Raw genomic sequence first — 23,964 nt, 5'->3', positions numbered from 1 at the left:
GAACAAACACAGTACAGTGAACTGTTGATCTCTGCCATCCTGTTATCTTGTGGCTGACATTGAGAACAATCTGCCTATTAATCCCCTCACCTTCACTGCAGATGCACACACACACACACACAAACTTGAAACCCAGATCTTTTGAGGATGTAAAGCTGAACTTTACGGTGAAAGAAGTTAAATACAGAGCCTATGAGGATGGAAAGCTGATGTGGCCAACGCAGGAGAAATGAAATAACACCAGAGCTAATCTGCCTCGGTCTGTCTGGAAATCTGTCTTCCTTCACGGTGTCAAACTCCTGGGCGTGATGTTTAAAAAGTAAATTGTTACCATTGTACGGCAAACTCAAACTCTAATTTTAATCTTTGCATTTAAATTAAAAGTTTACCGGGTAACTGTGTGCTGAGAAATTTGCATTAGCCTAGGGGTCATTAAGGTTTACTGAAACCTATTCAGCACACATGGCCATCAATTTAAAAATAAAAACTCTTTAGAAATTAGTTAAATGGTATTCCAGTGTAAAAAATAACACTTTAAAGGCTCGAGGTAGGTATTGCGCTCCAAGCTATTGACCAGATTTAACCCCGATTTGGTGATTTTAAAATATACAGATTGAGGTGAAAATACCATGTGTGGAAATGAAGTTACTACTCACTCAGAGCCCCCTGTAACTTCAGGAAAGTTGTCTCAACAGCGAACAATAGGGCATGACCACATTGATTTGTCAACAGAGCAGTAGAAAATTTGAATTTGCCTCGGCAAAAGCAATAGTTTGACATTTTGGGAAAACAAAAACGTATTTGCTTTCTCGTGGAGAGTTAGATGAGAAGTTTGAGACCTCTCTCGAATCTGTCTGTTAGATGTTGAGCTACAGTCAATAGCCGATTAGCTTAGCTTAGCACAACGACTGGAAAAACAGGGGGAAACAGCCGGACTCGACATCGGGAAGTTACTGCTCACAGCAAAGAATTTCTTTTTTCATTTTGATTTTTGTATCTATCTCTCGGAAAGAAAGCGAATAAGCGCATTTGCCAAAATGTGCCAACTATTCCTTCAAGAAGGCAGCAACAAAATCCTTATTGTGATTCAGATATGACTGTATCCAGTGAGTCCACAAAGTTCAATTTCTCTGAACTTTTATGACACACAACTACAACACAACACAAATATTGTATGGTGGAGGCAGAGGTATCATCAGCACTGATCACATGCAGAATTTTAAACATTGAAAAGTGATTAAAAAAGAAGAAAGAGAAAGGTTCAGTGTGGTTTTATCCATGAGACTCATCCATGGACTGTATAGATCTACTTCCTCCCGCTGTATAAAAGTGAAGCCAAAATATGCCATCTTGAGAGTTTGACGTCATTTTGAGCCAGTAGTAGCAGTAGTGATCGGAGGGTTGGAGCCGTGGTGTACACAGACTTGTGACAGTTATGGAAAGTTAAAGTTACATCTCCTCTCTCGCACAATTCCCGAGCCTCCAGCCCCGCGACTACTTCACTCAGAGCAGCTGTCAATCACAGCTGTCAATCATGACGTCTCACCCCCTTTTTTATAGCATCAAATAACTAATTAAAATCAAACGTATCAGAAAAATGAATAGTGTGATAAGAACTACCTAAAATGACAGAAACCATCTTTGGGAAAAATGTATTTGAGGTGAACTTTGACTTTTTAGTTTGGCCCATTTCCCATCCGCCAACATGGAGGGGGCAGGATTTATGACTTATACTGCAGCCAGCCACCAGGGGGCGATCAAGATGTTTTGGCTTCACTTCTGGGGAGCTGTCATGTCGTCCATCTTTATATACAGTTTATTATCTCGTCTTATAGTTTGCTTCTTCGAGAAAAGAACACGAGGCAGGAAAAGACAAAAAAGACGACAAGAGGTTTGTGCTGATAGAATAAAAGTCTGGATTTATTTCTGTTTATCTATACATTAAACAGGTGTTCCTGAATGCAGCAAGAGAAAACACAGAACAGGATGCTAAGCGTCAAAAGAGTTGCTCGCATAGCAGAGGTGTGGCCGGTTTAGCAAAGACATGTACACTCTCTATCGCATATACTTATAACATTTTCTGTAAATGTAGGGTTTGCCTCTGGGAGGCTGAAGTAGGGTGAGGGAGTGTTTACTGCAAATATCTTTTCACATTATCATACCAACTGGAAATACTCCATACAGTAATAACCCTGTCTTCCCCCAATGATCATTGCAATGCAGTTACAACTACAGACAGGTAAATACCCAAGCAGCCCTGTATAGCTCAGTTTAATTCAACTCCATGAGTATGAAAATGTAGTAATAGTTCAGTACGGATTTGTCATGTCGCCATTGTCCCCCTTTGATTCAATCTCAGGGCTGTGCAGACACATTCAACGGTCTGAACACCAGTTATCTCTCCCTGGTTGGCTCTCCACCCAACAGTGATGTGGTACCAGGTGATTACAACTCAGCACCTGCATAGGAATTCAATTACACACAAAACTCTCTGGGTCAACTCCCTGGACCAGAGCAAAGCTTAAAATTGAACCGTTATGAAACAGTCCAACGGATGGCTTAAGTGCTTCCATGAAACCTACTGCTGTGTATTTGAACACACACGCACACATACACAATGCTCACAGTAGAGAGGAGCTCCCCAGCACATTACCTGTTCACAGACATGGTCAGAGTAAAAAAAAGAAAGAAACAAAGAAACATATATTTACATACTGACAGGTAGAGCAAAGTACACCAAAACAACACTTTGGTGCACAAAAAGATTCCATTGGTGTCACTGCACACAGGGTAAAAGACAATATAATGCACTTTTTGTATAACTAAGTCAGGTCCAGACACTGAATGATGCTGTATATATGACTTTAGCTCATAGTAGCCGTGTTTCCATTCAATTGTCAAGCAAACTTTTGAAATGTCACAAAAAAAAGAAACGCGAATTAGGTCTGTTTCCATCAACTGGTTTGGTGCGAATAAACCCAGATGTTGGCGCTATAGGCTAAGCGAGGCAGTAATCCACCAGCAAACAGAGTAGAAGAAGAAGAGGTTGCGAACCGGAAACAAAATAAGTCAGCTTGGCCAGCTAACCCATGTACGAGAGAAAAATGGAGAGGTGTTCAGGAATTAGTTTCAATTGGGCAAGTTTTAATTTTTCTTTCATGTCAGCTAGTATTGGCCACGTCCGGAGACGAAAACAAGCATTTGCACGTTATGGGAGTATCCAAGAAGACGCCGATGGCAGAAACAGCTGGTCATGTGAGTTAAATGTTCGCTACGTGCAAATTTATTTGGCAAATGTGTTTCCATATCCCATTTAGCGCATCGACTCTTTTTCGACAAAGTCAAAAACCACGCCAAGCGAGCGCAAAAACTTATTTTTTCGCAGTTACGCCGTTTCCATACAGCTTTTCTAATGCAAATAAAATATGTGAATGGAAACATGGCTAGTAAGTCAATCTTGAACAAATTGCTACACTGAATTCTGAATTTTTTTTATACAGGAAATTACATTTGAATTGTTCAGGGACAAAGAGATAAAACTGGGGAATCACAGATTTAAATGTTAATTAAATAAAAATCAATAATCCCAAAACTTACTGGCTAAAAAAAAAACATAACAGTCTACATGAAGTCTCATTTTCAACCAGACGGGGCTCTAGTTTGTATATTACCAAAATCCCTTCTAACGGACCATAAATACAACTACCAATGGAATCCCGCTTCTATAAAACAAACTTGACTCAAACAGAACATGGCTTTGCTGAGGACCTCTTCTACTGTAACACATGCTGCCCAGTCCAACTGAGATTTCCTTTTTTTATGACAATCTGGCATGCAACCATTGAACAGTGGTATCCTTTAAATGTATTGGTCATCTGAGTGTGATCTAATAATCATGTCCTACGTATAGTGAAACCTGATCTAACCAGTAAAAATACACATTTCTGAAAATACACTGCAACAATGTCATATTATTAGACAACAGGTGCTAGAAGCAGATGCATCCATTGAAAGTCAGCAAGTTCTGAGGTACTTCTGAAATTCACAGCTGAGGATATAATCACTATCTACAATATTTGGATGGATAGCATATAGTTGATACAGTAATAGCAGGGTTATCGTTTCGCGAAATATTTTGGCTTAAATTTTGATTAGCTGAGGGGATAGTGGCGGTTGACACACCTGAATAAAACATAACTGTATGAGGATAAAAACATAGAAAAACAGCACCATTTGAGGTCCGATAGACAGATCAGCTTTTGAACTGTTTGCTGGTAGCACCGTCAACCAGTAAAAATCTCAGAATGCAATACAGAGACGGAACACAACCACTGATCAACTGCACGACATAGCAAAGAGCGAAGATATATATTCAGAGACGACCCCTCACGCAGATACCCCCTTTTACAGCAGCATCTTTAAGCAGGTAATAAAACTGATTTCTCCTAAGAATGATATTGTGTACTGAGGTGTTTTACAAGTTTTATATGCTGTACATGTTGAGAGTAACCAGGTATACCTTTTCCTATAGATTTTTTTTTTTTTAATATACACACATAGTTTACAGTCACTGACAAACAAACACCAGAGTAACAATGAGGTAGGACGGTGAAGTTAGATGAAGTAGAACCGGTTTGTGGATTGTATACAAAGTTACTGATACCTTAAGAAAAATATAGGCCCAACAATGTGTTCCTCCCGTTTTTTTTTTTCTCATTTGAAGTAAGTTTGACATTGTATCTGAGGCTCAAACAGTAATGTGTTTTGTGTAGTTGTGAAAACTGCTAGATGACACCATTTATCTCGTTCCACACAGTGAAGTTAGAACTGATCTCTTTTTTTCCCCCCAAACTGTCAAAAAGCAACATAAAGCTCCCTCACTTCTGAAGCTTTGACAGGTGTTCACAACATAAGCCAAAACACCGAGCGATGAGGACAGGATTTGCTATTATCTCGATACATGTGCATTTTTAAAATCCAGTCCGTATAAATGACAGGAGAGTAAGGAACTAGAGGTGGCACAGGAAGAGGATCACAGAGCCAGCGAGGTTACATTTCCTCCCTATCGCTACTTGAGTGTGACAGTGAGAGTACTGGAAGGTCTGGTGTTGCGTCACAGAGCTAACTAACCTATATTGTCCATGAATGGCTCTACCAGTTTATGTACTGGTGCATGTTACTAATACGCTGCAAAAACCCCAATTGCTCGTCTGCAAGGAACTTGGTACATCTGATAGAGATTGGCCTTTCCATCACAGATTAAGCCAAATCTGGGTTAAAAACATACAGTACTTCCACACAGCTTTCATCCATGAAAGATGGTTTTAGTTAAAGGATTAGGCTTAATAGCGCTCCAGGAAACCAGCCTTTGAAAAGAAGTTAACATTTCAGATGATGTAATAGCTCTATCAATGCTCTATCTTAAAGCATTATTTTAACCACACCCCCTTTTGGCATCAAACAACAAAGAAAACGAACACAAACACAACAACACGACAACGTGTCAGAATTTCAGCATGGTTGCTTTGCACAGCAGAAATCTTTTCTTTCTTTTCTTTTTAAACCGCATGTATTTTAAATACATGCTAGCGCACGTAAACCTCACATGTTGCTTTGTACAGGGAAAAAGCTGAAAAGGATATTTTTTTTTTTTAGGAACAAAAAGAAAATATCAATAATATGTCACCATTTTTGGTGTCTTAAGATTCACTAGGCTCTATTACCTTGGCATGGGCCATCTTTTGTGCAAACCTCGCTGATTCCTCAGTCAGCATCCCCCCTTCTTTAGCTTGATCTCAGCATTCAATACTTTGGCTTACAATTACCACTCATTTGTAAAAAATACACAATTATCTCTATACAAGTCATATCTACGCATAACCAGCATCTTCACACATTAAGTTAAAGCACATATTCCAGTCAGCTTGCACATATTATAGGTAAATATCTTTAGATTGATGAATCATGTTTTTGGGCCTGAAAGCCAAGAAGAGTTTTTTATACTTTTGCTTGTCAACTCACCAAGAAAGCTATTTATTGTTCAGGAGGCCGTGATGGAGTTATCGATCCAGTTTCAACATACTTGTGGAGCTTTTTTCTAAACACCCCGAATATATCTTCAAAGATTTAACTATTCGGAAGTAGTAGTACTTTGAAGTAGTAACTGGAAGTATTAAATCTATCGAGCTCTTTTTGGAGCATTGGTATGTCAGGGGCTTATCTGATTGGCAAAACAAAATTATATCCTATAACTCATTCTTGCCATAGAAAACAACAAACCAAAATGTTCTAAGGTGCTTCATGATAATACAATGATTGTTAGGCTTTATCTATATAGCCATTTTTAACAAAAGGACAAATACCACAAATACATTTCTTTAAGATTGAAGAAATTGCCCAGAAGTTTAAAGTGCGTTCAATGTAAATGGTTTGTGTTGATCTAACTACTGCATCTCAATTGAGTACAATGGATACAAATTGTCATCTTAACTGTGGTAGATGGTTAGAAGGTAGATATCTAAGTGAGGCTTATTAAATATCGAATGTTGTGAATGTAGCTTAATGTATGGGCTCTGTTATTAAGCGAAGCCTTGTCTCTCTTGTTCCACAGAGATCACTTTGGCTAAGAAAGGGAGATCTTTTTTTCATTTGTTTGTAGATTCCAACTGATCTACATTTGGATACAACATCAAGCTTAAAGCCAACAATTCATTAAAAAAAAACAAAAAAACAAAATATATAAGAAAAGAAACACAAGAAATGGTCAGGTAACATGGAATCACAACATCAATTAGATAAACCAAAACTTGACCAGAACCTTTAGAACTGTAACATGACTAGAAACTGAAATGTCCATGTTTGGTGGAAAACAAAATTAAAAAAAATATGTTTTATGTACACTAAAATATCTCCAAAAACATAAGGTAGCTTAACAAAAGGCTGATCTGAACTTTTGAAATAACAAAAAAAACCGAGACAGACAAAATGATAGACAGAAATAAACCAACCGACAAACAAGAAATCTAGAGTATGAAGAGGAGCGAGGCTTGATGGGCAGCTCTGCAGCAGATTCACAGTTAGCCACAGCTAGGTCACAGTTGAGATTTCAATCTGCAGCGTTTAGTTCCAGCCTGCAGACAGCCACACAAACCATTTTGGATCAAAACAACTGGAGAGAAAAAAATAAAAAACATAAAACAAACACAAGAAAAAGAGGACATTTTCAAAGTTCTGATGGCATAGCTCAGAGGAAATTGTCACTGGAGCGACCTTACTTTGTTCCCCAGTGGCGTGGCTTAAAAAAAAAAAAAAGAGGGGGTTATTATGGGGTTCAGCAGGCCCAGACGACTTCAAACAGCACAATCGTGTTTCAGACAGCTTTACCCACAGCTAACACTGCTTCCACATGAAGATGACCTGAACCGTGCCCTGATTCTCTTCCCCACGTTGTCCCGTGCAGCGCAGCATCTTTTAACTACAAGAGGAGGAAGAGAGGGAGGGAAGGGGAGGGGGGGGGGTAGCAAGTAGCCTGGCTCAGCTCAACTTAATGGTGTGAATCGCACAGAAAATAGTACCTAGCCACCTCTCACATTCTCACAGCAAAGTGCAGGTGAAGCTTCATCGCTTCAGCTTACGATACATTTACAATCACAGCTTACTAGAAAACCCAGGGGCACACTGGCCCCCGGTGATTGCCAAATCCATTTAAGGCCTTTCTAGGCATCAAAGTGCCTGTACCACTACAACTCATTAAACAGTCAAATTGTCTGAAAGTGACATGTTTGATTAAGAGTAACACAGAAATATCCCATCCAAACCTCTTAACATTGATGGCAAATGCTCATAACTGAAAGGTCAACATAAAAAACAAAACAAATATAGCTCTCTATAGACTCCACATTAGAGTCACACTTCCCATTTAACCCCTGTAAGCCGTCTTTTTAATAAAGCAAAGTGTTGTGATTGACCTACAGTCAAGGTGGTGCACACACTTCTAATTAATCTCTTGGAGGAACAGAATCTCTGTTGCAAAATGCAATATGGCTGTTACCAATTAAGACTTGTGCATTTGAGACCCATGCTGTCCCATTTTTATGCAGTAAGTACCAACAGCAAACACTCCCAGCAGTTAGTCACCAAAAATATCCACACGTCTAAGATCTAACGCAGGCTAGCATCATCATCTTTATAGCATCAGAAGACTTTATCTAGGGAAATAACCTTACTTTTTAAAAGTTTAAGGACTCAAAACTATGTTCTGACACAGAACAATAAATCAATTTTAACAATTACATCTAATCTCTCCTTTGACACAAATGCACACACGTCAATAAACCACATCTCTGTACCAATCCCACTGTAAAGCTTATAAAAACACTCATACCAGCTCATATCAAACTAGTTCACACTGGTGGGTAAAGCTGTCTGTCAGCCAATGGGAGAACTGGACACTGAGGGAGGTGACGGTTGCTCTGCAGGGAGCTGGGAAGGGCTCTTTTCGTTTTAACGTTTCACATAATAACCAATCCGATGTGTCAAAGAAAAAACTGCTCCTGAAACTGTGACAAACATCCCCCAACCACCCATATCAGGTCCCCCTCGATATCCGGACCACGTTGGGGGGGGGCAGAAGGCGCTGGCGTGACAACAGTTGATCACTACATGCCATCGTAGGTGAAGTTCTCCATCTTGACTGTCTGTCTGATGAGCAGCTTGGATTCCCGCCGCTCCTCGTTCTTGATGGACTTGTTGATGTCCATTATCTTTTCACAAATGTATTTGTTCACTTTGGACAATCTCTGCGTAATCTCTGCACTGTCGGCTGTCTCTTGAGACACTCTGTCGTAGAGACACTCTGGGGAAGGAGCGAGCGTGAGCAGTCAGACGACATCAAATTAAAAATCTTATCTTTGTCTGCTATGTAATGAATATAACTGAATGACTGAAAGACTGTATGAAAAGAAAAAAAAATGTTTTTCTGTACCTGATGTTTGACAACTTGTCTCAGCTTACACAAATCTCATCAGAACAAGGACTCATCTCTTTCACAGTCTTGATTTTATAGGTTTAAACCTAGAGTTTATCTTACCTCTTACGATTTTCAGTTTGCTGGGCGACAGTGGAGGTTTAGGCAGGGCGTCTTTCTTCTTTTTGGTGGCCACTCCAGTGACACTACGGTTCTTGAGGGTTTCTGTGCCCCAGATCATTACAGCCAGGTTCTTTGTGAACTTGGAGTCCCCCTGCGTCCGCTGCAGCTGGTGCCACTTCTCTTCCTCCACCCAGATCCCTCCACCGAGGTGTACCTGCAGAGAGGTGTAAAAGTGTAAAACAGAGAACACCACATTTTCACATCTACAGTAGATAAAGATATCTTGTAAGTGTTGTCATCTGCACTGTGCCAGACGCAGTGAAAGGTCTAATGCGTTGTGGCTTTTATCAGTTCAGTTTAAAAACAACAGGACTAAACAGAACGCATCAACACTTTTAAGCACACGATGATCTACTCTTCACGGGAAAGTGTCATCTACTCCACACTTGGCTTGCTCATACAAGATTTCCAAACAGTACCACCTATTAAAGAACTGTCTGCTTCATTAAAACAAACAAATGCTAGTACAGTTACCCAACTGTTTCACAACCTTTAGAAGTTGTCATCAAAAAGATAGCTTTAATGAATATCTTTAAAAACTAAATAATAAACAAACAAACCTTGAGATACTGACAATTAAAGTGGACAGAATCTTGTCCCCAGTGGTTCACGTTGTTTCAACAGATGCTGAAGCTTCAGACTTCAGAGGAGTAGCTACTTGTGATGTGCAGGTCAGGGTTTTTTATAACCCGCACCCACCTGACTCGTTATGAGAGCCATTTCGCACCGCCTGATCCACAAATGCATGCATTGTAGTAGCACAAAACTTGCTTTGTCAATTTATCATCCGCCCACCCGAACCTGCTGTATTTTCTAGTAAGCTCACCCGAACCCGCCCAACACGCTTTGATGATGGTTAAACAAAGTTTAGGCAACAAGAGAAGACAATATAGAAGCAACTAGTTGAGGGAGACAAAAGAGCCAAACTGAGACTTAAAGCTGCAGTTGGTAACTTTAATAAAAACAACTTTTTGTTCTATTCGCTCAAACTGCCACTATATCCTGACAGTAGTACACGAGACGGATAATCTGTGGAAAAAGCAGGTTCCTCTGCCTCCCTTTAGTGCTCTTAATGGCATTTGCAAGATTCCACCGCGCTCGAACAAAAACAACCAATCAGAGCCGAGCGGTCTCTAACGCAGCTGTCAATCACTGCTCGCGAGACTCATGAACTCTGATCAAACTGTCAAACTAGGCAGCAACTGATCAAATATGAATCAAGATCCTGGGACATTTGTGTGTTAGGTGCTGCAGGGTCTCCGAAATCCAGTTTCACCAATTTACAATGCTCCATGCGGGTGTGAAACCTAAATGGACAAGGCAGATCATAGCTCGTCATGGCAGAACACATCTTAGCCAGCTCCCGCTTAGAACAAATTACAAATCCCAAGAAGCACCACTTTCACCAACTAGGATACATAAATAAGCTCAGGCCAGTGGCCGCTTGTATCCTGGATTACCTCCACTATGAACTTAGCCCATAGCTCTCTACACACTTCCACTGCACGTTGCATAAGCCTGCACCAAACACTCCCAAGCCGATTGCCAGCCGAGCCAGACTGCCCTGGTCTTCTAGGTGAGTTAATGCAGCAGGGGGCATATGTGACTCTCCCTTCCCTGCTCTCTTATCACTGTAAAGTCTTTAGGCTAGCATCCAAAAGGCTTTTCCCTGTGCAGCTAATGTGCTTTAGGCCCCCGGCCAGCAGACAAGCTTTTTACTGCCCTTAAGTTAGACAAGATTGTTTACATCCTCCCTCCCCATTGCTCTCGTTTATCTCCCTCCCTCCATCTCTCCTCCTCCTTTTGTACCTTTTTCCCCTCCCCTCTCTCACTCTCTCACTAGGGCTAACCTGTCAGTCACTTTAAATTCCTCTCGTGCAAATAATTAATATGGGGTCCCTGATGTAGGAGAGTTCTAATTTGCAAGTGTTCTTCACGCTTGAAGTGGCTGCAGGCCCCAGAGCTTGTAGTACCAATTCCCCCCCTGTCATCAGAGACAGGACGCTGGTTGAGTTACAGCGGTGGGGGGAGTAAAGAACCCTAACAGGCTAATAAACACTGATGATGCTGGCTGGGCTTGCAGGAACAATAATAATCTTCTCAACCTTGTTTACCTGCTAGGGTAGGGCAGCCAGCGGGAAAGGACCGATCAGCTATGACGGCATGTTCCCAGGTCCACGGGGGTTAAGAGGAAATACAGCATTTCCTACAAAATCAGGCTACTTCCCACGGTCACCCCGAGGCAGAGAGCCAGGGATACGGAAGGATCCAGGACTCTCAAAGGGTGAGAGGGGCTACTGGGATAATCTTTAAGTGAAGGTTTAAAGTCCCTATCTGTAATGTGACATTTGACCATATACATTACAGGTATATTCAAATATAGGTGAAGAGGTGGACATAGAAAATGAAAAATATGCGTTTTATGTGAATCTCAATTGATCATTATTGAAAATACAGGCCTGTTTTACTGATGACTGAACATAACAAACAAGCCTTTAACAGCATCAGAAGACATCTGATTAATTTGTTGTATGTCGGACTATGTTAAATGCCTGTCCATCACTTGTTGAGTGATGGCATCTTTCAGGGGGTACCCTTTTGTTTACATTTGGATGAGTGATTTTGCCCTTAGGAATAAATGTCAACAGAAAGAAAAAAAAATACAGCCATACAAGGAACATCATAAATACCACATGGAAGGTTGGTATCAGATAAATAAGCATGGGAATTGACAAGACAGCCACAGGGAATCGGGAAAAGCTAACTAAACTAGAGCCCAAGTTGAGCCATGCGCCTCTCCTGCCTCTCTCTCTTTCTCGACCGGACACACCGACACTCGCAAACGTTAAGCACACAACCTACGCACTGAGTTATTCCTTAAAAATACATATATCCCAGATGATTAGGGCTGGCAGGGAGCCCAACCTAGGCCCGATGGAAACCCTGCTATTGCATTGACAAAATCTGTCCACAGACAGACATATAAACGCCTGGCAATGTACCCATAACCGCTTCTGTTGCAGTTTCTGCTACAGAAGACGTCTCCAGGACCACTTTTTGCCATGATAACACACAAACACATAAACTCACAAGGAGAAAACAATCTCAGCCACACGCTGTGGCAGCCGGTAATAAAGAGAGTCCCTCAGTGCAGTGAGACTTACCTTCCCATCGTTACAGGTGTATACTGTTCTGGGTGAGGGTGAGTAGCTGGAACTGGTGTTGGCTTCTTCTCTGCATGTCTCCTGGACCTCAACAATGGGTTCAACCACTTCAGCCTTGATTGTCTGAGTGCCATTGTCATGCATAGGCTCTGGAGATACAAAGGAATCACTTTACATTATGGAGATACTAAGCAACAAATCTACGTCTGTCAGCACTTCAAGTTCAGGTTAGGTCATTTATCTACTGCTAGTCAACTTTACAGAATAGAGGTTGACATCAAAAACAGAGCAGAGTTCTAGCAGCATGTGGCCGTGAGTTTTCGCCCACCTGCCTGTCTGCTCACCTCCCGCCTTGGGCCTACAGTAGGCTTCCTTGTGCCTCGAGACAGGCGGTTATTTTAGCCCAGTAACTAAGCTGGCTTGGTGGCTGGCCATGCTAAGCTCCAATGCAGCTGATGAGTTTTAATATCGGTCAGTGCACTCCATCCCCTGCCCGACAGCACCCCAGGGTGCTCTAATCTTTAGCCTGTCCATTAGATGGTCCCGCCAGTAGCCAGGCGCCTCTGTCCAGATCTACAGGGGGGGCTGAGGTTAACGCCAGCATCTGGCTCGGGTTCGTACACTGCTGCACACTGCAATGACACCACTTTTAATTACACTTACAGTGCCTTTCATTCAACTTCCTGTATTGGATTCACTACTTTACTTTACTATTGCTGGATTACAATGTCATTGTTGTGTAATGTGTCTTTTAACTACAACACCTGTTATATTTTTTAATAACTGCCCCTTTCCCACTGACTGCTTATATTCCACACCTAGCTGTACAAAGGGAGTCTCTAAATTACCTCCCCCATTTCTTATATTTTCCTCATATCCCAAGTCTTCTTGGAGCGCTAGGGCTGGACAGGAAACATTGCTGTTGTGGCTATACAGTATAAACTTGACGTAACTTTAGGCTTATATAAATGCATTAGTAAAATGTATTTACTTCACACTGCCCCAGGAGAGTTTTTGAAACCCATACATATCTTGACACGCCTGATCATGTCTTCATAATTCATTTTAAGAAATGCCTCAGCATCTTATTTGGCTTGACTAAACCTACAACCTTCTTCTGTTTTAGGATGGTCACTGGATGATCATTAGTCCACTCTGTCAACCTAAGAAGCAAGCCACACTAAAGCACCCTAACTCAAAGTTGATCTACTTTAGCTCCATTTACAACTTTTATCTGTGTATCTTAATTTCAGTAGAAAGTCACTGAATTTTAACAGCAGTTCTAAATGCCCATGTACATCTAAACTAAAAAAAGGCTAAATAGTTCAGGAAAAAATATATTCAAAGAGCCTGTAGTTGCATCTTCTTATGATTTTTTTCAGACTTAACTGCAAAAACAATTATGTATAGCATTTGTCACTGTTCTTAAAAAGGCATAGATCTGTTCCAGGTCAGAGCGGTTCAATCAGTGCATTCATTGTGTAGACATACAGTAAACACCAGGATCAGAATATTTCCACGCACTTGCCTCCCACCTCCTTATATTGAAAATGGCCGTACAGATGTTACTGTCCAATACTGACTTTCTAGGGGAAAAAAAGCTCTGAATTGCAGTTTTACTAATATATAGGTATTCATGCTCAATACCAACTAGTTTGACTTTCGTAGAGTGGGCAGGGTGGGTAAAGATATTTGGAAACATTTTTGTTATATTACTTGAAATTCTCATTACATCCCAACAGCAATCAACAACTCAAATGTTCTGACAAAAAAAAAAAATCCTGTCCTGCGAAGGCCACAAATACCAATTTTTTTTTGTCAGAGTAATATTCAGCCAGGATGAAATGATTGCATGGGCTACCTACCTGCCTGTCTATCTGCCTGTCTGTCTGTCTGCCTGCGTGCACTCTGCCCGTGCACTCATTGCACGTCACCGGAGTACTAACAATAATAGGTGTGCTCGCCGTTCACATTGATTATGATATGTTCATGTTCCTAATATTAATAGTGGGGTAGTGGCTTTGGAGGGAGGCCTGAAGCGACGGACTGTCTGTGTTGCTGACTTGCTGACTTTCTCGCTAGATTTAGAGACTTTCGGAGCTAGTGCTGCTTGCTACTTTCATTGGGCTGAGTTTTTCGGTTGGGTCATTTTAAAAAATCTAGTGAACTCTTGATTGTTTCTCAAGATCGCCCCCCTCCCCTGCCTTTAAATGAATGATAAACTTTGTGGCATACACAGCAGCGGTCTGTGTGTTGGTGTGCGTGCTCCTGGTCTCTCACCGCTGCCCAGTCTCATGAGAAGTACGTCTTGCAGCCTCCTGTTGAAGTCCCTCAGTTCTTTGACTTCTGTCAACAAGCTGCCATATTCCTTCAGCTTCTTGGCCTGCTGCACCAGCTGCCTGCGGGTTCTTTCCAGCTCCTGCTGCAGCCTCCTCATCTCCTCCTCCTGTTGCCTGTAGCTGTGAACCAACTCCTCGTACAGGACTCTAGGAACCACTGCTGCAGCTACCCCAGACACACAATCCGTGTCCACCTCCAAATGTTGTTGTTGCTGCTGGTGATGATGTTGCTGATGCTCTGCCTCCATATCTTCGTCTTCGTCGTCCGCATCCTCTCCCTCCTCGGCCAGCCGGTCCTCGTCCAGATCCTCTTCGCCCTCCATGCAGGAGCTCGCTGCGTTTCTCTCCAGGCGAGCCACTACTGCTGCCAGGCTCTTGGAGGAGTTGGAAAGGGGGCGCCCGTGATCCTGAGACAGGGCCTGAAGAAAATAACAACTGTCACTTTAGGGAACAAAGTGAAATGAAATTTGAATTGTAATAACTAGAAAGTTGAGCATGTGAACACGATAAAAATAAGACAGGTGTTTGGCCTGATAAAATATCTCAGAGAATTTCACAAATCTCTTCGCTGCATCACTGACAAAGTGCACTTAATATGTGACAAAATGTGATTCCATTCAACACTTAGAAGGCAAAGCGGAGTGAAAAATCACACATCAATCTAAAAAATGACATGACAGACTGCAAACAGTTTGTTTTGACTGTGTGGGTCTCAACAGGAACTGGGAGAAGAGGAGTCACCGAGTTCTTTGATGAGCCGCTCAGAGGATTTGTCTGTGAAAGGGCAGCTGTCCAGAGTGCTGAATTTGTGTTAATCCAGCATATGGTAAAAATAGCGTGGGGGATTTTGGGTGTCAGCCAAGTTTATGGAAATGTGACATTTTATCACCAATAGATATATATTAAAAATATAAGATTAATGCTGTGAATTCATCGACGTGACACGTCACACATGCGTCCACACTGACACAGCTTCTTTTTTTTTTCAATGAGCAAAATTATTTAGGGTCCTCACTGACACAAGATTGTCAATGCAAGCAATTTAAGTGGGATACTTTGTAAGTTAATTTTTGTTATGACTTACTATTGATCTTTGCACCCCTGTTATAGCAATAATAAAGTTTTATTTCACTTGTGCACTTTCTATAGATAAGCATCATTTCAGCATGATCAAGGGTCAGCATGATTGAATGTCTTGATACTGGTGTCACTGTAAGTATAAGTCCATTACCCAGTGCTGCCCGTGTAAATGTACAAAGTTGTTTCTTCCAAAAATAACTCAACTGTCTGATCTAGGTTGAGCCTACCTTTTTATGTCTGAGTGGCATTCTCTCCTCTCCAATATTGTTCTCAATAGAGTTTCCTGAATTCTTGATGGACATCTTGGGAATTTTCATCTTCTTTTGCATTATACTGTCTTCAAATTCCTCTACTGTATCTGTAAAAAGTGCAGAAATAGAAGCAGGGGAAGAATCTCATAAAGTTTCCAAAAAAAAAAAAAAAAAAAAAAAGTCAGATGGATTTTTTCATTATAAATGAGAAAGTAACCACACTACTATACCTGCAGAATTAATTCATTTCATTTATCCCACCTCGAGCAGAGGGCGTTTTTGTATCTCTCCATAACTGCTGCATCAACTTAAGCCCTCTTTTAGCTAAAGAATTAAACATTTACATAGCACAGAGGGCTGCTATGCAAACAGTCCTGGCTGTATGGAGCTTCAACATAACTGTGAAGGTATATATCGGACCAGTCTTGCAGCACCAGACAGCTGAGATTCGGGGATTAGTGATGCAGCTAGTTACCGATGGAGAAAACGACCGTCATCACTGTGACTATAACATTAAGCAAATCACGTCAACGCATTGACATGTTGTCCTGACAGCTGACATGTTAATGACAGGTTGTCTCTTATGTTGTCTCCATTAAAAAGACACGTCTGAAGACTGCAGCACCGCATCATCTCCTCCTCACACACACAGATAAGCCAGCTAACAAAGCTAAACCAAAAAAAAAGCTCCCAGCGTCTCCACACAACGCCAACAATATGCTATAAACCAAATAGATAACGTGTCATGAACGCCACATGCTGTCACACATGTGTTTACCATGTAGCTAACTAGTTAGCACGTCGGAGCTAACATGCTAAAGGACTAGAAGCTAGCTTTGCGTTAGCTCCATGTTGTAAACAACCTGGCTAACGTTTGGATGATGCCACGTATTTAGCAGAAACAAAGCAGCGCTTACTCTATCGAAACAAGAGATAACTCTTAGAAAACGACACCTTTAAGTGTTTAAAATCCAGAACAAAGGTGTGACTGTGTAGGAAACTTATCTTAGCATATCTAACTAGCTTATCTAGCTAGCCACAGACGAGGTTGTTGTTGCTATCAGTGTCAAACAGCTGATCACGTCTTTGACAGATCGAGACAAAAGAGGGTTTGACAGCTTTGGCAGCGCACATCAATGATCAGACGTGAGAAAAACAATTCAACAAAAGACATGTGTTAAATAAAGAGGAGGTTGTAACTTACCTGCAAGGGCAAGGATCTGTGCTTCGCTCGGCTGGCCTGCGCTGCCATTCTCCTCTTCAGTTCTGTGAACCAGATACACCTTCTGATTATCAAAATCTGTTTTGTGCAGAGGTCTGAGATCTTCCACATTGGAAACGGGCAACGCGTAGCACATGTCGTCTTCAAAGAATCTAACAAAAGCATACATTATTTTTTCTACTTCTCTTTGGTCCTTTGCACTTTGGATATGGTTGACAGTTTTTTTTTTTTTTTTTCCTCACAAAGTATTAAAAAAAAATATATACACACATAGAGGGGGGGTTGGTGTCTGTGCTCGGCTACTCATGCCTGGTCCACATCACCAGGGTAGATCATCAAGGCATGAGTAATGGACATGGCATTAACTTCTTCAAGAGATGGACAGATACTGAAGTATTTAAAACAACTATTTTGATTTATTTGGGTCATAAACATTTTAAAAACTATTTTTCTTGCAATTGTAGTGTAGATGTAATATTAAAAAGGTTTTTTTAATATCTCAATTTTTGTAAAATATTTCAAGTTTTAAAAGTCATCACCAGGGTAGATCATCAAGGTATGAGTAATAGACATGACATTAACTTCTTCAAGAGATGGGCAGATACTGATTTAAAAACATTTTTGATTTATTTGTGTCATAAACATTTGAAACACTATTTTTCCTTGCAATTGTAGTGTAGATAATAATGCACACAGTGCGCTTTCATAGACTGAGCTACTGGAGTTACATGCACTATATTCATTTTTAACAGTCTCTTCTGCACTATATTCACTTTTTTAATAGTTGTGTATCACAGCTGTTACCCTGCACATCTCCTTGTATTTTTATATCTGGTATATTTTTTTGTACTTTGCACTACTAACTTTTTTACTGCCTTTTTACTAACATGTTTTGCATTATGGAACTGTGATGCTGGAAACTTGAATTTCCCTCGAGATCAATAAAGTTACTATCTATCTATCTATCTATCTATCTATCTATCTATCTATCTATCTATTTAGATATAATATTAAAAAGCTTTTTTAATTTCTCTCAATTTTTGTAAAATATTTCAAGCATTGTTTAAAGGTCCCATATCATGCTCTTTTTCAGGTTCATACATGTACTTTGTGTTTCTACTAGAACATGTTTACATGCTGTAATGTAAAAAAAAACCAACTTAATTTTCCTCATACTGTCTGCTTGAATATACCTGTATATAGACATGACATTAACTTCTTCAAGAGATGGGCCTGATACTGAAGTATTTAAAAAACTATTTTTTATTTATTTGTGTCATAAACATTTGAAAAACTATTTTCCTTGCAATTGTAGTGTAGATGTAATATTAATATTATTATTATTCCTTGTTTTTCCACCAATGGGCTTGCTCATTGATGGAGAACCACCCTCCCACTCTACTGATTAGTATAACACAATATAGGTGTGCAAGCTACTGCTGAATGCTCACAGTGACCCTGATGATGACCTATGTTGGTTGCAACTCGTTGGTAATTTTAAACAATTATTGCCATGCAAAGTAAAGGCATTTTAATTTTGTTCAAACACTACACTGTGCCTTGGATTATTTTTGAGGGAGACTTGCATTTTGTACTTTTTTCCACCCATGCAATGAGCCCTTCACAAGACGTAATATTAAAAAGCTTTTTTAATTTCTCTCAATTTTTGTAAAATATTTCAAGCATTGTTTTAAAGGTCCCATATCTTGCTCATTTTCAGGTTCATACATGTATTTTGTGTTTCTACTAGAACATGTTTACATGCTGTAATGTTCAAAAAACCCTTAATTTTCCTCATACTGTCTGCTTGAATATACCTGTATTTACCCTCATGTCTAAAATGCTCCATTTTAGTGCATTTTAACGGAATTGCAACAGGATTACGTTGCCTGGCAACAGTTTGTTTACTTATTGTCAGCTGATGTCATTACCATTACACTGCAACCAGGAATACACTGGAACACATTTAGAATGTTTATGTTTAAAACCGTGTAATAGTCTAAATATTGTATATTTGTGACATCACAAATGGACAGAAATCCTAACGGCTTGTTTCAAACGCACAATTTCTGAATACGAGCTGTGTGTATTTCTCCGTATATTGAGGGTTTTGATAGTTTAACAATATTTATAAAGCATTTAAACCTGCTTTATAATATAAAAGACGTGAAAATCTCACTTTTTACAATATGGGACCTTTATGTGATTAAGCAGGACATTTCAGACGTCCTGGCTCATTACCTTTTGAGCAATTTAGACACCGATTACTTCTCACTCTGTCTTCTGAAGGGAATTGTCTCAGGGAACAACAGTGAGAAAAGCCACCAAGATGATTACCTGCCTGGTCAGATTTCATTGGTCTCTGTGTGCTTTCATGTGTTTCCGGGTGTACACTTCTCATCTGCTCCTTGTATCACAACAGAAAGACTTAAGGCCACCTGACAGAAATGAACTCTTTGTTATTGTAAGACAGCCAGGTGGTTATAAACACAGGATGGATTTCTCTCAGTTGTTACTCTAATGGAGAGCACCACAGTCGATAAATGACACTAACAATTCCGTTCTGCTTCGGCTGCCGTAATTGAAAAGTAACTGATGCAGAACTATATAGAGGCTTTTTTTTTTCTTCTCTGATATTTTCGTTTCATAGTTTCAGGCATTTAGTTAGTTATGATTATGCCTGTTTCAAATGCCAGCTTCCCCGTGATGTTTGTTCACCGTGCTGTATGACCGCTTCCAGAGTCTGTTAGATGTATACAAGAGAATTTAAAAACAAACAAACAAAGTGATCACAATAACTCTGAGAACATAATGCCAGTCATTTTCATGTCAGTTATTGGTGCAGTATTTTAGGCTGTTTTCAATACAAGGGAGTGGATACATCTGCCAGCTTTGCTTTTTCACTTTTCACTTTTCTGTGAAGAAGCACTAACTTGAACTGTCAAGTTATTTTGCAACATTTTTTTTAAATAAATAGCATCATTAGAGTTTCTTAGGCTGCACCATGGTTATTTCCTATACATCTACACACTGACAATTTGGCAGACTTCCACAAACTATAACAGAGTGATGGACAAGAGATTTGAGCAGCTTCTCAACAAGTCGAACAGAGGATTACTGCTAATCTAAGCTTCTGTTCAATGGCTCTCCTGTCCTCAAGGCTGGGCTTGTCAACATAAGGCTGTTCAGTTTCTGGAGCTTTCTGTCTTTGAAGTGGCCAGTGTTTAAAGGGGAAGTCTTGCATGGTGTTACTCCTGAAAGTTCAAGCTAAATTTAAACAACTTTTTCCTAAAGTTGCCTGGAGACAATAAAAGTTGAGTTCAACCAAATTAATTTGATTTTACAGACATTTCTGAATGCGATGATGTAATTTCCATGATGTAATATACATTTTTCTGATCAACTCCCAATGAAGTGGTAGTGTAACAGTCTATTATATCCATTTAATTATTACCTGTATTGCTATTGTATTATGTATTATGTGTTGTTATTCCCGATAGCACAATTTACAAAACTGACTGTAACACCATTGCTAATACAAATTCTTATTTATGCTAAATATGATTTTCACAGTTTCTCTACTTAAGGTGTTTTCACATTGAGTTTGTTTGGAAGACTATAAGGGACCAAGTGTAAAAACACCCTAAAAATATTTTTTTTAAATTTCTGAACTAGTCCTTATAAGGTACTGTACATCACGTCACTCTCTGTGAGAACTATTTTCACGCACCAAAAGTCTCACAACTTAACCCGTGTACTCCCTTTCGCTCACTGTAATTATTTCATGCTACGTCGCTCCGCTGCACCGCTGAGCTCTCTTGTTCGGCTTCAACCAGGTCACAGTGCTTGAATGAACACACTGTTCTGTTCACCTATTCAGTGTAATATATAGAAGGTGTACAATTTGATATATGGACTGTAGGCTACATATAAATGGTCACTGTGGCATCTATGCCAGTAGTTACATACAATATTGTTATATCTTCTTGATTATCTCAAATATGATCAGCTTGCAACAAGGGGATATCATTTATTATTGGTTTGGTAAAGGTATTTACACACCCATGGTCCAGCCACACAGATGTTTTCACTTTTGCCAAGTTAGACTTCTTCTCAAGACCATTCAGGTGCGTAAAGAGTGTGCTTGATTGATATCTATCTGATTGCTAACTCCGGGTCTGAAAAGTGAAGCCAATGCAGAAGTCCCTTAAACTTGCATTCCTATTACCTCAATAAACATTGTAAACATGAGTTTATTGTCTCAATCACTAGTTTCAAGTCTTGTTCAGTACAACATGATATTAATTTAGTAAATTATGGTTCCATTTAGAGTCAAATAGACCATAAAGCAGGGTATGCTTTAGGGCGTGGCTACCTTGGTGATTGACAGGTCGCTACCACGGCGTTGTCCGGTTTGAGAGTTTTCGTCTCAGAACTTTAACCCTTTCACAGTGTGTTTTCAGTTTATCAAAGTTAATTGTAATATTTTGGTCACATAAAAATGTCTTATTCAGAGTTCGGTTGTACTTAGCTCCACGGGGGATGTCACAGTGACTACGTCCACTTCTACACACACAGTTATATACTGTAAGACTACAGTATATACATGTGGCTGGTGCCACTTTCAGTTAAATTTAAAATGACCTTTCCGTATCCAAAACTGTATTAAAATATAGATATATAACACTTTAAATGTCAGTTAAATGCTGTGTGTCCATTGTTGTGTGTTGACTTTTCACCATTATGAGGATTAAAAGCACAGCTGCTATTTAATTAATAAATCCAATCAGCTCTTTTTTTTTTTAATTGTTAATCAAGCACAAAATATCCACCCTGAGTCGTTATAAACTATTGGTATGCTAATGAGCTGAACATACAGCGATTCATTCAAGTTGAAGGAATGAACATTTTAGCTATGTTTTATCTATGGAGACAGTTGGATGGGTAAAGAGTAGCGTCAGGACAGAAGCCAGACATCATGTCCTGCCTATTAGCTCCACACTGCCAGGCTCATCTATCTTTATTGGTCATCCATTAGCCTGTATTAAAGGGAGACACGGGATAATAGCAGTAATGATGCTGATGATGGAATTAGACTGCGGGTACACACGTCATCATTGCAGTGTGGCGCCTGGAATCATAAAGAGTTCCCACTGACAAACGGACAGATGGACGGACAGATAAAATAAACGAGCCCTTAAATGCCTCTCATCAGTGCACGTATGTAAATATATGCGACAGGCAAATATAGTGAGAGGAAAAAGAACAAGATGAGATCTTGCAATTTAGGTGAAAAATGTCTGCGGCGTTCGGAGGTGTGTACATTAACTTAACGGCACGTAGACAGTCAATCTAAAGGCAGCACCTCTGCCAATCTGCAGGACGGACAGATGCTGGTCCAGGTGTGTGTGTGATGATGGTTGGCAGGGGCGAGCGCCAGCCTGAGCAGCAGCATACAGACGACAGACCCAGCAAAATGACGACGCCAGGCATTAGACAGCCGGGATGGAGGGATCGTTAAAGGGAACAGATCATGAAAAACTCACTTTTTCAGTGCTTGATCACATACATTTCGGTATGTGGAGTTCCTACCAACCAGTGGGACACCTCTGGGTCTGAAAAGTGAAGCCAATGCGGATGTGCCTTAAACCTGCGTTCTTTCTACAACCCAGCAGGCGGCAACCCCTCTGGTTGCAAAAAGAAGTCTGATTGTATAGAAGTCTATGAGAAAATGAGCCTACTTCTTATTTGATTTATTACCTCAGTAAACATTGTAAACATGAGTTTATGGTCTCAATTGCTAGTTACAAGTCTTCTTCAATACAGCATGATGTTCATTAAGTAAATTATGGTCCAATTTAGAGTCAAATAGACCATAAAGCAGGGTATGCTTTAGGGCATGGCTACCTTGTGATTGACAGGTTGCTACCACGGCGTTGTCCGGTCTGGGAGTTGTCCGTGTTTTCGTCTTACAACTTTAACCCTTTCACAGTGTGTTTTCAGTTCATGAAAGTTAATTGTAACATTTTGGTCGCCAATTTTAAGCCAATCAGAGCAGACTGGTCTTTTTCGGGAGGGAGTCTTAAAGAGACAGGCGCTAAAACAGAGCGTTTCAGACAGAGGGTGAATACAGGTATATATATATATATATATGTATATATACTGTATATATAAAAATAATGTGTCCTTTGAACATTAAAGCATGTAAACATGTTCTAGTAGAAACCCTAAATACAAGAATGAACCTGGAAATGAGCATGATATGTCTCCTTTAAGGCAACTTTCTGGAAAGATGCTCTAAGATCAGGAAAAAAAGAAAAGAAGATATGGGTGTCTGGTTCCAAGATGACGGATTCAGAGGAGCGTAAACGTCTTTTATGGGCAACGCACCGCTACGATCAATCACATCTGTTTACAGTCCGGGGTAAAACCGTTTTCCTATTTTGGTTGGAGGCACGTCACCAGTCTTTCTCTTATTATGCCTCTTAATTAGCTCCGCATGAATTACTAATCAACCATGAAGAAGGCATTCACCAATTTAAAAAGTGATAGCCCATGAAATGAACAGCACAGTCTCATGCAAGCACATCAGTTACTAATGCCGCAGGGCCTGAAAACAGACCTTTCACTGAGAGAGAGAGAGACAGAAAGACGGACGTGGAGCACACACACACACACACACACACACATACACACACACACACACACACACACACAGAGGCAAACGTTATTGTGAATAAATCCTTCATTAAGTATTTAG

The 23,964-nt window shown here is 40.2% G+C and overlaps 2 protein-coding genes across 4 annotated transcripts in view; both read right to left on the bottom strand.

Moving 5' to 3' along the window:
- Positions 1 to 23,964, bottom strand: part of agbl4 (ATP/GTP binding protein-like 4) — a 320,866-nt gene that overhangs the window by 67,595 nt on the left and 229,307 nt on the right. The window lies entirely within an intron of this gene.
- On the bottom strand, positions 1,893 to 17,647 carry bend5 (BEN domain containing 5). 3 transcript variants are annotated; one of them, XM_037769129.1, is made up of 7 exons: positions 17,187 to 17,373; positions 15,959 to 16,089; positions 14,593 to 15,070; positions 12,313 to 12,461; positions 9,089 to 9,302; positions 7,388 to 8,854; positions 1,893 to 7,294 (listed from the first exon to the last, which is right to left on the bottom strand). In XM_037769129.1, exons 1-6 carry the CDS (start codon positions 17,371 to 17,373, stop codon positions 8,658 to 8,660), a joined length of 1,356 nt encoding a protein of 451 aa, XP_037625057.1. In that variant the 3' UTR covers positions 1,893 to 7,294; positions 7,388 to 8,657. The 3 variants fall into 3 exon arrangements, with proteins under 3 accessions (XP_037625057.1, XP_037625056.1, XP_037625058.1); XM_037769128.1 differs by having other exon boundaries at positions 1,893 to 8,854; positions 17,187 to 17,647; XM_037769130.1 differs by lacking the exon at positions 15,959 to 16,089 and having other exon boundaries at positions 1,893 to 8,854; positions 17,187 to 17,286.

This window comes from Sebastes umbrosus, chromosome 5 (genome assembly GCF_015220745.1).
Source record: "Sebastes umbrosus isolate fSebUmb1 chromosome 5, fSebUmb1.pri, whole genome shotgun sequence".
Classification (NCBI taxonomy): domain Eukaryota; kingdom Metazoa; phylum Chordata; class Actinopteri; order Perciformes; family Sebastidae; genus Sebastes; species Sebastes umbrosus.
The sequence above is the reverse complement of the archived record's forward strand: the minus strand, read 5'-3'. Positions and strand labels throughout refer to the sequence as shown.